This window comes from Tinamus guttatus, unplaced genomic scaffold (assembly GCF_059628265.1).
Source record: "Tinamus guttatus ecotype Peru unplaced genomic scaffold, ASM5962826v1 Tinamus_guttatus_pri_ptg000104l, whole genome shotgun sequence".
Classification (NCBI taxonomy): domain Eukaryota; kingdom Metazoa; phylum Chordata; class Aves; order Tinamiformes; family Tinamidae; genus Tinamus; species Tinamus guttatus.
In genome coordinates this window covers 4375843-4390342 of record NW_028288638.1, presented here as the reverse complement: position 1 = coordinate 4390342, position 14500 = coordinate 4375843, and the positions used below count along the sequence as shown (strand labels likewise).

Sequence of the window (14500 nt, the reverse complement as noted above, 5' to 3'; positions counted from 1 at the left end):
TCTAAGCCTCTGAGATGATACCTGCCGTGCTTCACCTCTAAGCCATTTTTACGTGCCCACAGACATAAACAGTGGAGAACACAGATGTTTCTTCTTAGGGCAACGTTATTAAGATTTATGAAGTCGAGTCTTTTTCAGGCGCTTCATGCTTTGTGAAGCATTTTATCACTTGTGTTGCATTAGACTGATTAAAAATAATAATGTTCATAACAAGCAACCAATCCCACAACATGTGTGTGCTCTGAAAAACATTCTACTTATTCATTTGGATACTGAAAAAAAATCCATCTTTTTCCCATGTTAATTAGTATTGAATTGTCTACTGATGATCTGTTTGAACACCACAGAGAATTTGTTCTCCAATTGCTAAGCTGCTGAGGATGTTTTGGTAGTGATAACCATTACGCATGGATGTGTCAGGCAGCCATACCTCATAGTCACTTTCCAAAAACTCATGCAGGACCATTTCATAGATAAGAGGTTTCAAAACTGGATCCCGTCTGGGCAAGTAGCGACTAATTGCCTATAGGAGCAAAGAAAAAGTCAGGGAGGGAATTACAACACAATTACAATTACAGGGAAAAAAAAAAGACTATTGTGAAACAAACACAATAACCCCGTCTCTCAACATGACTTGTGAAACAAACACAATAACCCCGTCTCTCAACATGACTTGTGAAAAACACTATATATGCATATTTTAAGCAATATCCTAATGTAATTTGCTTTAACATGGCACATATTGAAAATATTTTATTTACCTGAGAGAATTTTCATTATAAAAATAGTGATAAGGTATTCACCGAAATGGGAAAATCAGTTGTTGGACTTACAGAAGTTCAAGTGTTCACTGCCAGTTGTTGGAAAATAAATACCACATAAAGTCCTTCTGAAGAGGCAAGTTTCCAAAATCTATTTTGACCAACATTGCTACTTTATCTCGTAGAACAATATAAGCATTCATTAGCTGAGTGCATACATATAATTTATGTAACGTGTAGTCATTACATTTAATAAAGAGTTCTGCTTCACTAGCTATTTCTACTTACCCAAATGAAAATTAATTTGAGAATACATCTCTCTATGGGAAGGCTGAATGAGCATGATCTGCTGCTCTACAGGAGTTGCTAAGGAACTGCCTTCTGGCAGGCAAGAAACGAGAACCCAGGCGGGACGAAATCAGTCCGTACCAGGAAATTTGAGCACAGGGTTTCATTAGCACTATTACTATGCAACTAGAGCCTATTACTGCCTGCCAAAGCAAACCCTGCCACGACCAGCTGTGCCGGGACTTTGGGGATTGTATGTGAAGGTCCAACACTGATGAAGCTCCTCCAAATACGTGTAGGTATTGCTTACTGCCTACTAGCGACACGTGATGCGGTGATGTTCTGTTATTAGATTTAAGTTGCTGAATTGAGCAAAGGAAGAAAAATAGCATCTCGCTAGGACATAGTTTGTGCTGCAGCTTTATAAACAGCAGTGACTGCTCACAATAAATTCTCCTAATATTTAAATTGAAACAACTGCCTAGAGTTGCATGTTTCATGAAAGCCATCCATTTGTAGGTGAAAAAGGAGATGAAAAGACCGAAAAAATATTTTTTAATGGCTTTACAGAAATTAACTGTTCATCCCTCACAGGACACCTCTTCTCTCCCTGTTGTTTGAGCTTGGCCAGCCTTCCAAAACACAGCATGAAGCCAGCATCAACTCCCACCGTCTGTTGCAGATTTCATTACTAACTTCAGGCACTGTTTCCCCAGCTGCCATGGGGAATCAAATGCTCAAGCCCCCATAAAAAGGCGTCTTCATCCACAAAGCAAGAAAGCAATAACGCTGGATATCAGCTGAAGACTCAAAGAAGGGGGACACGCTTAAACTGCTGTTTTCATACCTGCTTTCTGCCTTCCCGCCACCTGCAGAGGAATGAGCGCCGTGCGCCAGGCTTTGCGGAGCCCCTTGGCTCGCGTTTTGACACACGGTGCGGCTGCGTCACGATGCAGAGGCCAGGCTGTCTCAGGAAGGAAATCTCGCCCACCTGCAATGCCACTGCTCCAAAGGAAAATCACAAGTGCCTCCTGCAGTTTGGTCTCCGTTCTCAAAGACAGAGGGGCATCCAGCTTATTTTTAAGCCTAGGCACATAGCTGAGCTAAGACCTGTGCTGAAGGTTACAAACTCTTCCTATTTTATTTTTAAACAGTAGTTCAGGAGTGAGGTCATATAGAGAGAAAAGCAGCTCCAGATTCGGGACACCTTTGTATCACTTCCTGAACCACACACTTCACCACAGAAAGTGACTGTAATAAAAAGAGGACGCTATAAACAGAACAGTTTTCTTCCTTCATTTCTTCTTAAGACATACTTTTAGACTTATGATCAATAGAGCTATCGAGGTGGGGTATACCTGAGAAACCCCACAAAAAAGCCAGCGTAAGACATTCTCAAAAGTCTCACCAGTTAAGACCAAACCGCACCCATTTGTTCCTCAGGGAACCCCCACGAGATGAAACAGGCCACAGGGATAACGTCATGCTGCGCTAAGCCCACGGGAGCCAGGGGAAGGCTTTGACATGTCCCCTAGCCAAGGCTGCCTCTGGCTGATCCTCCTGCATCCCGGCTGGAAGCTGCTGCTCGTGGGGCAGAACGGAGCGCATCCCCCGCGCGCCAGCTGCCAAGACTCACGGCCTGGCCTCTTACTGCTCACCCGCCTGCCTCAGCTGTCTGAGGTGAGACACCAGGTTTTACACGAAGCGACTCCAGCACGAGCACATTATTCTACTGAGGGAATGGCTACCGGGCTCTGAAATCTTGCAATTACCATAGCAAGGTTTGATGCAGGAAATCCACTGAAAACACGAGAAACACTCTGATACCAAAAGGCAACCTCTGGTACTCAAACCATTCTAGCACTGACACTCAAAAAAAAAAACACTTAGCAAACACAAAATCCTCAAATCCTAACGGCAGTGACACTGTTAGGGTGCCACTGATAAATCCTTTCTTTCCTTCAGGAAAAGAAAGTGCAAACCTTTAGTTTCAATACTACCTTGGCTAGTGGCATGCCACGCTATACTGGAAACATCACCTTTTGGGCACTGATTTATACATGTGAGGAAAATTCTGCAAGAGAACTTCTCAAAATGCAAAAGTAACTGCTGAGATTAACAGTGTCAATAAAATAAACATCCCAAAGTGAAGGATGCACCGTTCAAAGTTAATTTCACTTATTGGTGCCAGAAAACACACTGTCCACAAATCTCAAATACAGTCTCTTGATCTGCACCATAAGTCAGTACAGGCTATTTTTATTCTCGTACTTACTACTTGCTTGGTTGGATAGACAGCCACAAATTCCAAACAACACGCAAAAGAATGCAAGAATTTTTAGGAACCATTTTATTTAGATCTGACTTTAGTTAATGCTTCATAATTTTCAGGGGCCTTTAATAACTTGGGAAGAGTTTTATGTGATTGCAATACAAAAAGAAGAAAGGCATATTCTAGAATTGCAGATTCAAACTGAATAATGTAACATACTGCACCTTACGTCTTTCTGCAGTCAGCTTTCAGAGGGCAGAAAACAACTAACTGTTTAGAAAGGCAGTAATTTAACTGAGATGCTTTTGCAACAAACCTGCAAATATTTTTGCATTTTACAGTCTGCTGGATGATATAAGTGGGGATAAGAAAAACATCCATTCCAGACACTTGCAGCTGAAAACAAAATAAAACCAAAGGGACTTAAAAAGCAGTGTATCAAAATTTCACCTGTCCCTTCACTCAAGTCCATTATTGGATTGAAATAAAAGACAGAAACATGAGATTTCACCTTCCAGTGTGGCACAGAGTGCACCAAACCACTAAGAACTCATACACAATGCAAAGCTGTTCCTGCACTGGCACGACTAACCCAAAAGCCAGGCATTTCTAAAAACCATAATGATGAAACACTTGCACTCTTGGAGCAGAATTAAACAGCTCAAAACCAGCAAGGGACTGCATGCTGTGAGATCTTAATAATATGTCCTTTTTGGCTCATTGACTTTGAACAGGAAGACATAAAATTCAGAAATAAAAGTAGCTGCGTTATCAAAGGGAGTGTGCATAATGTTTTCTACTGTTTGGCAGTGACAGCACTATAGCCTTATGTCCCAGGCAATTTATTAACTGAGGATCTCACATTAAACCTATACCCTTATGGCAGCTGGCTTGCAACCAGCGAAAACACAAGACAGGGCAAAGTGCTCCTCTCTCTTGATGGCATTTCTAGCAAACAGCATAGGTTTCCCCTGTTGCTTTGCAATTTAACTCTTCTTTGACATGCAATTTAACTATTCCTTGATAAATAAAGCTGTGGTTCTCTTGTCAAAGGACTTGAATTTTCAGGGAAGGCCCTCATCCATAGAGCCTCTGTTGCTTAAAAGATTTGGGACAGGACTTTTTAGGACATACTCAACAGGAGCATGAGAAATAAAGAACAGAAAGAAAGATTGGTGGGAATAGCATATCTAACTGTAAGCATCTTTGAAAGTAAAAGCCTTAGGGGTTTGTCTTTTCTTGTGGGATGTCAAAAAGTTAAAAATAGGCAGGGAAGTACTTGTATGTGCTATGCTTTCTGACCTGTTTTGAGCCTTATTAACATACATATATCAATCTAAAGGAGAACTGTGTAACTAGAGATCTTGACCAGGAATTTCAAGAACAGTGTCATATCTTGCTACCATGTCACATGCATAAAATGTTGAGCCATTTAGATATCTGGTGAAAACAAGCAGAAACTATAACAAGCCCGTTTCATGAGTTCCAAAAATGCAAGTTAACTTACCTTAAGCTGCCCAATTTCCTTAAACTTGTAAACTTCAAATTCCCACAGGTCTGTGTTTTTGCCAAGAATTTTCTGGCACTTTCTGGAAGGAAGATGAAAGGGGAGAGAACAAAGGTATATACACAGAATAATACAAATGTGACAGCTTAGTGCAAGGCATCCTTTCCCCTTTCCTCTCCTGTCAGGACACTTTCAAAGGTCACATATTTTGGCAACCATTGCTTCAGGCAGGGTATTCCAGCTACTCCTCCTTTCAGGTCTTGTCTGCTCAGTTTTGTTGCATCTAAGCAGACTTGACTGCCTACTCTGCATTCAACCCTTACTCATTTGAGACATATTATTACAAGTAGGTGATCTGTTAAACCCCAGCTCAATGAAATTAAGCACTTTAAAGATAAACATATACGTGCATACATATGTACACATACATGTACATGAAGATACAAATCTTATGTAATTTTTGAGCCTTACCCCGAATACCCAAAATTGACATTTTTATTTACACTCATGTAACCACAGTTTGCTTTCTGTGTTACGTGTGTTGACATTAGTAAGCTTAAACTTACCAACTTCCATGCTAAACATCAATTTCGAAAATCTCTTGTGAGTCTGAGGAATAAGGGTGTACTTTCAAAAGTATTTATGTCTCAGCTCTTAAGATTGTTTACAGTACTTTTTGGTTCACTTCAGGCAGAAAAATAAGAACAGTAACATACCTGCATGTTTTGAAACTTCCGGAATTACAGGGCACCTGGAATATCTCCATCACAACATACTTCTGAATCATTAAGTCCTCCCCCCCCCCCTTTTTTTTTCTCCTTTACACAGACACACTTTACCAAGCAAAGAAAATCTTTAATATTAAAGTTACCGAGCAGCCAGGTCATATTCTCCTTTCTCCACTAGGTGATTTATATAGGCCAAACCAATATCCTAAAGAGAAAGGGGATAAAAATAAGTCAGTACAGACAAAAGTTTGGAACTTTAGGTACTTCGCTGCCACAGGAACTGTTGTTACAGCTATATTGTTGAGCTAAGCATCAGTCCTAAGTTGGTACTACCAATTTTCCATGAGCTTTAAGGCCCACAAAACAGTAGATGCAAGATACTTGTCTAAGCCCCTCACTCTTTTTTAAAAATAATTATTTTTTAATGTTTTAATCTTTTTATAATTCTCATAAACTTACTGACATTGGGAAAGCCATGCTACTTCTACATGGTTCAAAACACAAATATGATCATTTGGTGCTTGTATCAGTTATCTCAAGAATAAAAACCATCAGGAATAGCATGAAAACTCTTCTTTCTCAACACACAGAAAGTTTGCATCAGGGAAAAATAGTATTTATTGAGAACGTAAGTCCTAGTATTACTACATAAAGTACACATAATTTAGCAGGCAGCTTTTTTTATTATGCAGTGGTAGAGAATAGACACTAGGTGAGGTAACAGACTTTTATAACTAAAAAGCACTAAATCATACTGGATGTTTTTTGCTTAAAGACCTGTTTTCATTTACATAATAGGTTTCCCTTAGAGAAGTTTATCATACTGCCCTGCTGTAAAATTCTTTGCTAGGCACTTAATATATGTATTGTCTCAAGTAGAGAGGCCTTCTTCTGTATCACCACAATCGGTGTAAAAGTCAATACGGGCCAGCGTACCCACTGCATACCTGCGGAGTCATAGCACTAAAACACAACGTTTCCAGTTACAAAGAAGAGACCACAATGACAAGAACGAGTTGCGTTCATTTGCAACAAAAACAAAAGAATTGGGAAGACTTTTTTAGGTGCAGCAATTTTTTTTTTTTTTAGTCAAAATCCTGTGGGCCGACCAGAGAAGGCAGTAACGGATGGGGCTGTAGGATCTCCAGTTTTATATTACCCTTGAATTCTGCTGAAGATGTACAGAGAAGCTCTGATCATAATTGCAACCTGTAAAACACCCAAGAAGAACTGACTTGCTGAGTGCTGTGAAAGAGGAGACTGTGGTCTGGCCACGGCTGGGTAGAGAAAGCAAAAGTCGTTTTAATATCTGTCCCACTAATCCTTCGCTTCAGGCTTGATGTCAACACTTTTTTCCTCCTCAATATATTCCACGGTTTTTCCATTAGATGCCAAACACTTAAAAACCTGTATATATTCACACTGACTTTCATCATAATGGAACAATATTTTTTGCACACCAGAAAAAAAGTTTTTTTTTTTTTTTCCTTCTATATTGTCTTGACCTTCCTTAGGAATTCCTTCATTTTTTTTTGGAAGGCAAACAAAGCAGCTAAATCATGCAACCTCTATGACAGCAGATATCAAGCCGTTAGGTCTTGACCCAACTTCTGGATTACACAAGAGGAAAAGAATTTTTAAGATGTATTGACCTGTAACATGCATACTATAGTAGTCATTCGGCTATAAGTTAAACACCTCCACTAATACTTCATACCGAAGTACAACACTTCATATTTAAAGCCGCAGCAGAAGCAGCAGAAATATCAATGCATTTACACCTAGATCAATTTAAAAGAGAGCTAAAAACTAGCAATGCTCTTGTGGCTGTTGCACTGTCTGTCCCTGCCTCCATCCCATTTTTTTTTAAGCATCAGTACCCTGTGTTGCTCTGTGAAGGAACTATAAACATGGGGAAATAACTATATAGGAGTTATTAACTACACATTTTAAAAAACGAGAACTGCAAACTAACATGAGATACCTAGATGTGAAACTTCAATTGAATCTTAATAGGATTTAAAAGATCTTCCATTTATCCCTCCAAAATTCCTGCCAAATCCTGTCACATGCACAAGCTAAACGTTAGAGAGGAATGTGTCACCCCCACACCCATTCTCAAATATTGCAATACAGTGCATTACTTGAAACGGCAGGAAATTTAATACGAAAATAAAACCAAATGGAAAAGCCCATCAGTAGCAAAGTGCAATTCTCTTTAATGTCAATAGCACTTTCATAAAATCTAGATCCTTTTCTGTTTCAAACACTAATATTCTTGCTTCTGCAGCTGAAATCAGGAAATGGAATGCTGGCTGGAGTTTGCCTAACAGCTATTGTCTGCTGTGGTACGGAACAGGAACGTATTTGTAGCATCTCACAGGCTTCCGAAAGAAATCAAATGCTTTGTTTTGAATAAAAGTTTTGAGACTTACCAAAATCTTGTGTTTCTTTATGGTTTTCTGACTTATCTCAGCTGCCATCAAAGCTTCCTACAGTCATAAAGTAGAAAGACAGACATACCAGCCAAATAAACAAGACTTCAATACACAAAGCTCTAGAACTGCATATATCCTCTATTTTTGAGAGCATAGTGTTTGAAACACTAGAATTTTTAATGCCATGGTTGGATGAACAGCTCTGAATTCATACTCAAACAAAGCAGTCAACCAAAGAGAAAACTATTTTTGTTTCCATATGGGTTCACTCCACATTACTATATTAGGATCAAATCTCAAGACTACAATGCAACAGACAGAGCAATCCCATTGGAGCATTTTCAAATGAGAACTCTTCACTATCAAAATCTGTGAAAAAATTCATTGGGAAAGGAGAGGTGGGGGGAAGGGTGCTTCTCTGTCCCCCACCTTGTCCTCTGCCAGGAGGTGAAGCCTTCTCCTGGCAGAATGATTTATTTTTCTTAAGTGCAACTTGCCGCTCTTCTACCTCCTGCGAAAGTACAGGAAGAAAACTGGCACTTTTACAAAGAAAAATGAAACACTTAACAACACGAGCTACCTACTACCTTGAATGGCTTTCACGGAGACATGCACACAGTTTTCCCTGGCAAATTAATGGAGTCTTTGGGGACACAAATACTGTGATTTACATAAATGGGAAAACTGCACTCATTGTATGAGATTGCCATTTAGAAGGGAAAGCATCCACAAGGACTTGCACAAAACAGCATCATGAATGCCACGATTGCATTAATAAAAAGAACAAATGCTGAACGGCCTTCCTCTCTTCTTCTCTTCTAAATTATAAGCATTCAGCAAATAACTTTATGCTTTGCAGTAAGTACCCTAAGTGAACAATTTCGGGATACTGGAATTCAGAACAGCGGATAAATGTTGATATTGCCTGTAAAGATTTATCAGCATTATTGTAGATGTTTAAATACATATGCTTAAAATCTACCAATATTTTAAAAACTAAGTACTGAATTGCTTTCTTTCAAGGAAGCTGCATATCCTTGCTTTTTATTATTAGTTTTGCTTCTTTCTGAGTGAAGTTACTTTCACCTACCTATTTACACCTAGAGTTTAAGTCTGTTTTATTTAGATTTTAAACGTTTCAACACTGGCAGTAAAGTGCAGCAATGCACAGTGCCTTAACACACCCTACTTGCTCCATAGCAGAAGCAGTTTAGAACAGGAAACTCCAATATCCGCCATCAAGTCCATCTTTTTTCTTCCCTTCAGCTTGGACACATCTAGAAAAACACCTACATAGCCCATCAGTTAATCACTGTACTGCTTTAGAAATCAAGAAGCTCAGCTCTAATCAATTGTTAGTGACATCTAATACCTTTCATGTCTGACACTGAGAGCGTATTCACTGCCTCTAATTCAGATACTTCACTGGGGTGCAATTCAAAGCCTGCTTCCAGCTAGAAATCTTAGCTGCCCCTCAGAGACCACGGAGAGGAGCAGCAGCTCCTATAGAGGTTGGTTCAAGTTCGAAATGAGTTGAGGGGATAAGGTGCTTTATAGCAAAGGGTTATGAACAACACCCTCCCTTGCAAGCATTTACACAGTGAGTGTAGGAACAGGCAATAGCTCATGCAAGGGAGCTCGCAAAGCTGCCCTCCCATCCTTCCCAGCCAGGAAAAGTCTGAAGAAAAGAATGTTGTAAAGATTACTTCATATTTCTTCTTTTCAAGAAGCCAGTCGATGTGGTCATCTTGGTCCCGTTCTTTAGCCACAACTACATCTCTTGGGCTGATGATATAAAAAAGTGATTCGCCTTCCGAATACTCTGCAAATGTACACATAGCTTTATTATTATATTTTCCCAGTTTTTAATACACTTGAGTTGGAGGTGGGAAGGAGGGATTAAGAAGAGGAGAGGCAAGCAAGACGACGAAGCTGCTCCTGCAGAACATACTTGTTTGAGAAGCTGTATTCTCCAATAAATTCAAACTAGTTTAAATAGCAAAAATTGCTTTCCAAGAAAAAACAAACAAAAAACCAAAGACAAAACCATTATTGCAAATTCTGATTCATCCAGTACGTGTAAACTTCATGACGGTTTAGGACACACACTTATACTTTTAGAGGACTATTAGACTACATACCCTGCAATAAACTTACCCTCCCCATCAAGGTCAAGGACATCAAAAGCATAAATGATAGATGCCATAACCCCTGGGGACACAGCACATTATTACAGCAATGCATTTGCAATGCTATAAGTTAAGGTTATATGTATAATGCATTTGCTTATACCATAAGCCTTTATTTTTGAGTAAGCTCAAAGTAGAATACACTCAAAGGTAAAACCAAGCGCAGAAGATGATCGCTCAGAATAGTTATGTTTTCTGAAGAACTCATGAAGAAAAGCTATCAATATTTTGTAGATATGAGAATGAAACCTGTCCCCTCTCCCTTACAAATACACTCCCCTACCTATAAACAGTGTCCAAAATAATGCTTTTCTCGAAGTCATCTGAAAAAAAATTCAGACCTGTCAAATTAACTAGAATATGCACGAAGAAGAAAAGCACAACTGTGGGCATCAGTGTGCCATTTAGGGACAAGCTTAAAGCAATCCCAATGGAATACCCAACTCTCTTGATAGGGATCGAGAGGTTTTGGTGATCAAGAATGGATACACTTTATTACTTGTGGCTTAAGGACACTGATGCAGACAAAGAGTTCTGCCAAGCCTATTTTTTAAGCTGTTTAAAAAACAGATTCATAGATTTTAAAAGCCAGAAGGAATGTTTCTATATAACACAGGCTTCTTCACTAAGAATATCTGCCTCAGCCTTGAAAGCTTTTTTCTGAAATAGAGCACATGTATCAGAAAACAACCCTATCTTCACTCAAAACAAACAAACAGAAGAACTCATAAATGATGAAGAATTCTCATGCTCTGCAGCATATATTCTGCTAAAGTTTAGTCTTCTTGACCATTACATAATTAAATCCATCTTCTAGGCAGAATTTGCCAAGCTCCAGTTTCTGTGCATGAGATTTTGCCTTTCTGGGATCTGCTATATGTTGATAGCTTTATCAATACAGAGATGCTATCAGATACATCTTACTGTTCAAATGACATTTATTCCATCTTTTGCTCTAAAGCAGCTTTCCCTGACACTGTCATTCACATCGCTATTTCTGAAGATCAAATTTGTTCAAAGAGCCCCAAGAACTCTTGTAGACCATACAGAATCAGTCTCTGTCAAAGGCACTGCATTCTATGGTACCAGAGATTTACACTCCTCCCTTCCCCAATATGTCTCTCTTACTACATAGCATTACAAATTATGATGTTTAAACATGCCCCTCTTTGCAGGCAAAGCAGGTTGTTGTTCTCTAATGTGAGATGTCCTTGTGGAATTTCTACCTTATACTTACATCTCTGCAATTGTGTCACAGGAGTTAAAAAGGCAGTCATTCAAGCAGATGCCACAAAAGCGAAACAGAAGCTTTGCCTCTTAATAAAGAAAGCCTTTTTTTTTTTTTACTAAGTTCTGAAAACAAAATAAAGTAATATTAAGATCACCTACCTAAATGATAATCTCTACATTCATTTTCTTGGAATCCTCTTACTGTTAGTGCATCCGAAGAGATCTCCTCACAGGACTCAGGTAGCGGTTGTACAATATCCAGTCTAGGTCTTGCACAACATTCCACTTCCTAGAAAAATGTAAACATCTTATTTGCATCCTACAGTTTACCTTACCAATGGCAACTGTCTGTCACCTATGAATAAGCCCAAAATTCATCAACTGCAAACATTTCCCAGTTTCCAGTTGTGATCTATGCAAGTTGTAAAGCTCTGCTCCACTGAGTAGCCATTATTGTGGCTGAAACATGTAGGAAAGTTATTTCTACTCTTGGCTTGCTTCCCCTGACAGATCAGCACAGAGAAGGAGGCTTAAACAGTCACAAGTCTAAACTTTTTCCTGAGTTTGCTCATTATTTTTCTGCTTTCGGTCACAGAGGTTTTCAGAGCTACCACAGATGACCATCAACCAGTGCCTACAGCAAGCACCGGAATTCCAAAATTTAAGTGAGGTTCTCAGCTAAGGTCATGCTCTATGAAACAATGTTATTTCAGTACTAGCTGGAGTTTAAAATTACACTTTTAAGCATCCAGCAGTAGCAGAAGCAAAATTAATTCTAGAATAACCTAACCCCTTGGTATGCTGCTGATCTTAAGTAACATGGACTTCGGAAGTGTAATGTAGGTCATTTTGTTAAGATGACATAATAGATTTTCATTTTCTATCCAGGGAAAATATCTGGCTTCATCTACCTGTAGTCTTGATTATGTCAAGCTCTAAGACAATCCTTTGTCTGCCTATGAATTAAAACTAAGCATAGAATTGAAGAACAAGTTGACATAAGAAGAGACTTCATACTGATCTACCCTACTTAATTGGCAGTCTTAATTGGCAGAGTCACATCTTTTCCTAGTTTAACTGTTCCCATTGCAAATGAAAAATGAAAAAAAGAAAACCAAGTAAAGTTACAAGTACAAATCTGATTGGATAGGTAACAAATCAAAACAAAAAAGTTTTCAGCTGAGAGCTGTGACATCAAGCATTAAGACCACCACACAACTCAGAGGCACTTCTGCTGCAGGCTCAGCCAGGTAGGGGTCCGCTCGGCCCAGGATGCTGCTTCTGCCCACGCTGGGGCAGAGGCATGGCGTCAGAGACAAAAATTATTTCTTTGCCGTAATTATTGGGAGGACTAGGAGATTATCCGGGGTTTGCTATTTGTTTTGGCTTTTTCTGTTTCCTTGCTTTGAAAACAAATTAAAAACAAACACATAACAAACCTCTTTGCTATGTTCTATTACTACCACATTACCCGAAATTCTCTTTTCATCTTTTTTTCCTGCAGCAGCCAGGATGAGTTTAACCTTTCTCAGTTACTACCCGCCTTATGCTAGCTCTCCTCCAACGCTACTTTACTGTGAATAACAGCTCCCAATTTCCTTGCTTCCTACCTTCAGCCAACCTTTCCTCCCCCCTCCTCATCCCATTTGTTTACCTCCTTTTCTTTCACTGACTCTCAGACCCTAGCATACTACTGCACTGGCTCTCTTGGGAAGCACTGCTGTGACATTATTTTTCTCCTTAATATAAATAAAGAAATAATAAGCCGACACCCTGCAGAAGAGCCAGGAGCTAACCCTATTGATTTCAGCAGCCTGGAGCATTTGTTTGAACCTACAGCATTTCATTGCCTGGCAACACGTGCGTGGAGTTGCTTAAGGTTACTATGGCGATGATCGTCTAATGCAGACATCCTATCAAAGAGATGATCAAGAGCATCTGCCACTCCGGCGCCGCAACTTCAAGGATTTCCTCTGCTACCTCTCCTTTCATTTTCCAATGTAAAATAAAGGCAGGAGACGGGCTCCTGCTCTCTCAGTGAAAGCGGCAGGCGTGAATTCTCATTTCTGCTTGCCCACGCAAATACCTCCTTGTGCCTGCTAATAAGTCATTTATCCCACCTCTGCCACACTAACTCCTATTGCTGGAGCTGATCAACTTCACTGTTCTCATTGCTTCTAACATGTGGTGTCACCAAGCCCCTCCTGAGGCTGAAAAGCTCCTTCATTTCTTCTGTTACGCAAAAAAAAAAAAAAAAAAAAAAAGAGAGAGAGAAAAAGAGGGGAAAAAATGGAAAAAGGAAACAAAAAAGAGAGAGAAACTATCTAGCATGACTTTGCTTGCTGCAAGAAGCAAAGGAAAGCAGGCAGGAGTTCTAAAGGACAAATACATTAGCCTTCAACACAACCTCTGCCGAGCCCAGTGCAGTCAGGTCAGGGAAGCGCCAGGCGCTGCTCCCTGCCCGTTCCCGCCGCGCTAGGCAGAGCCGCGCGCTTGGCTGCGGGCCCCGACCACGCGACGGCTTTTTGCTGCGAGGAAGCTGGAACCAGGAGAATTACCGTTTTTTCCGAAATCTCCTTTACGTAGGAAAGTACAACCAGCTGGTCACAGAGAGGGGCAAGTCCGCTGATATGGAATTCAGTTTCGAACTGGAAAACTGGAATACAGGAGAGGCAACAGATTAAGTAAATAAACAAGCAAAATTCACTGCCTGAGAAACACAGACAACTGATTTCCAGAGGCAAACAAGAGCACACAGTAGAAGCACCTCAGAGAAATGCAGACCCAATATGTATAACAAACCTACAGCCTTCCCAGTTGGATCAGCAAGATGAAGAAAAATTGCATTTAACAGATTAAATTCCACTAAGGGTTACAAAACGAAAGGTCTATGCTTCAGGACATGCTGGAGATGAGACATGTGAAATGAAGGGTCAGCTAGATTTTCAGTAATCACATTGGGCAGAAAAGGAAAAAAAAAAAAAAAAGACAAAAAGCAAATCCAAACCAAAATCAGTAAAGTAGGTAATATATAAAACATCTTCTTAGCTTGGCATGTTTGTAGCAAGGCTTTACAGAATCCCACAT

At 39.8% G+C, this 14500-nt stretch overlaps 1 protein-coding gene across 1 annotated transcript in view; it reads right to left on the bottom strand.

Moving 5' to 3' along the window:
* Positions 1-14500, bottom strand: part of VPS41 (VPS41 subunit of HOPS complex) — a 94752-nt gene that overhangs the window by 19218 nt on the left and 61034 nt on the right. Inside the window, exons 11-17 of the mRNA XM_088520862.1 lie at positions 13972-14069; positions 11573-11702; positions 9701-9816; positions 7992-8048; positions 5700-5761; positions 4829-4910; positions 431-523 (exon numbers count right to left, since the gene is read on the bottom strand). Of these exons, the coding sequence (XP_088376988.1) occupies positions 431-523; positions 4829-4910; positions 5700-5761; positions 7992-8048; positions 9701-9816; positions 11573-11702; positions 13972-14069 (638 nt within the window). The remainder of the gene's footprint in view (positions 1-430; positions 524-4828; positions 4911-5699; positions 5762-7991; positions 8049-9700; positions 9817-11572; positions 11703-13971; positions 14070-14500) is intronic.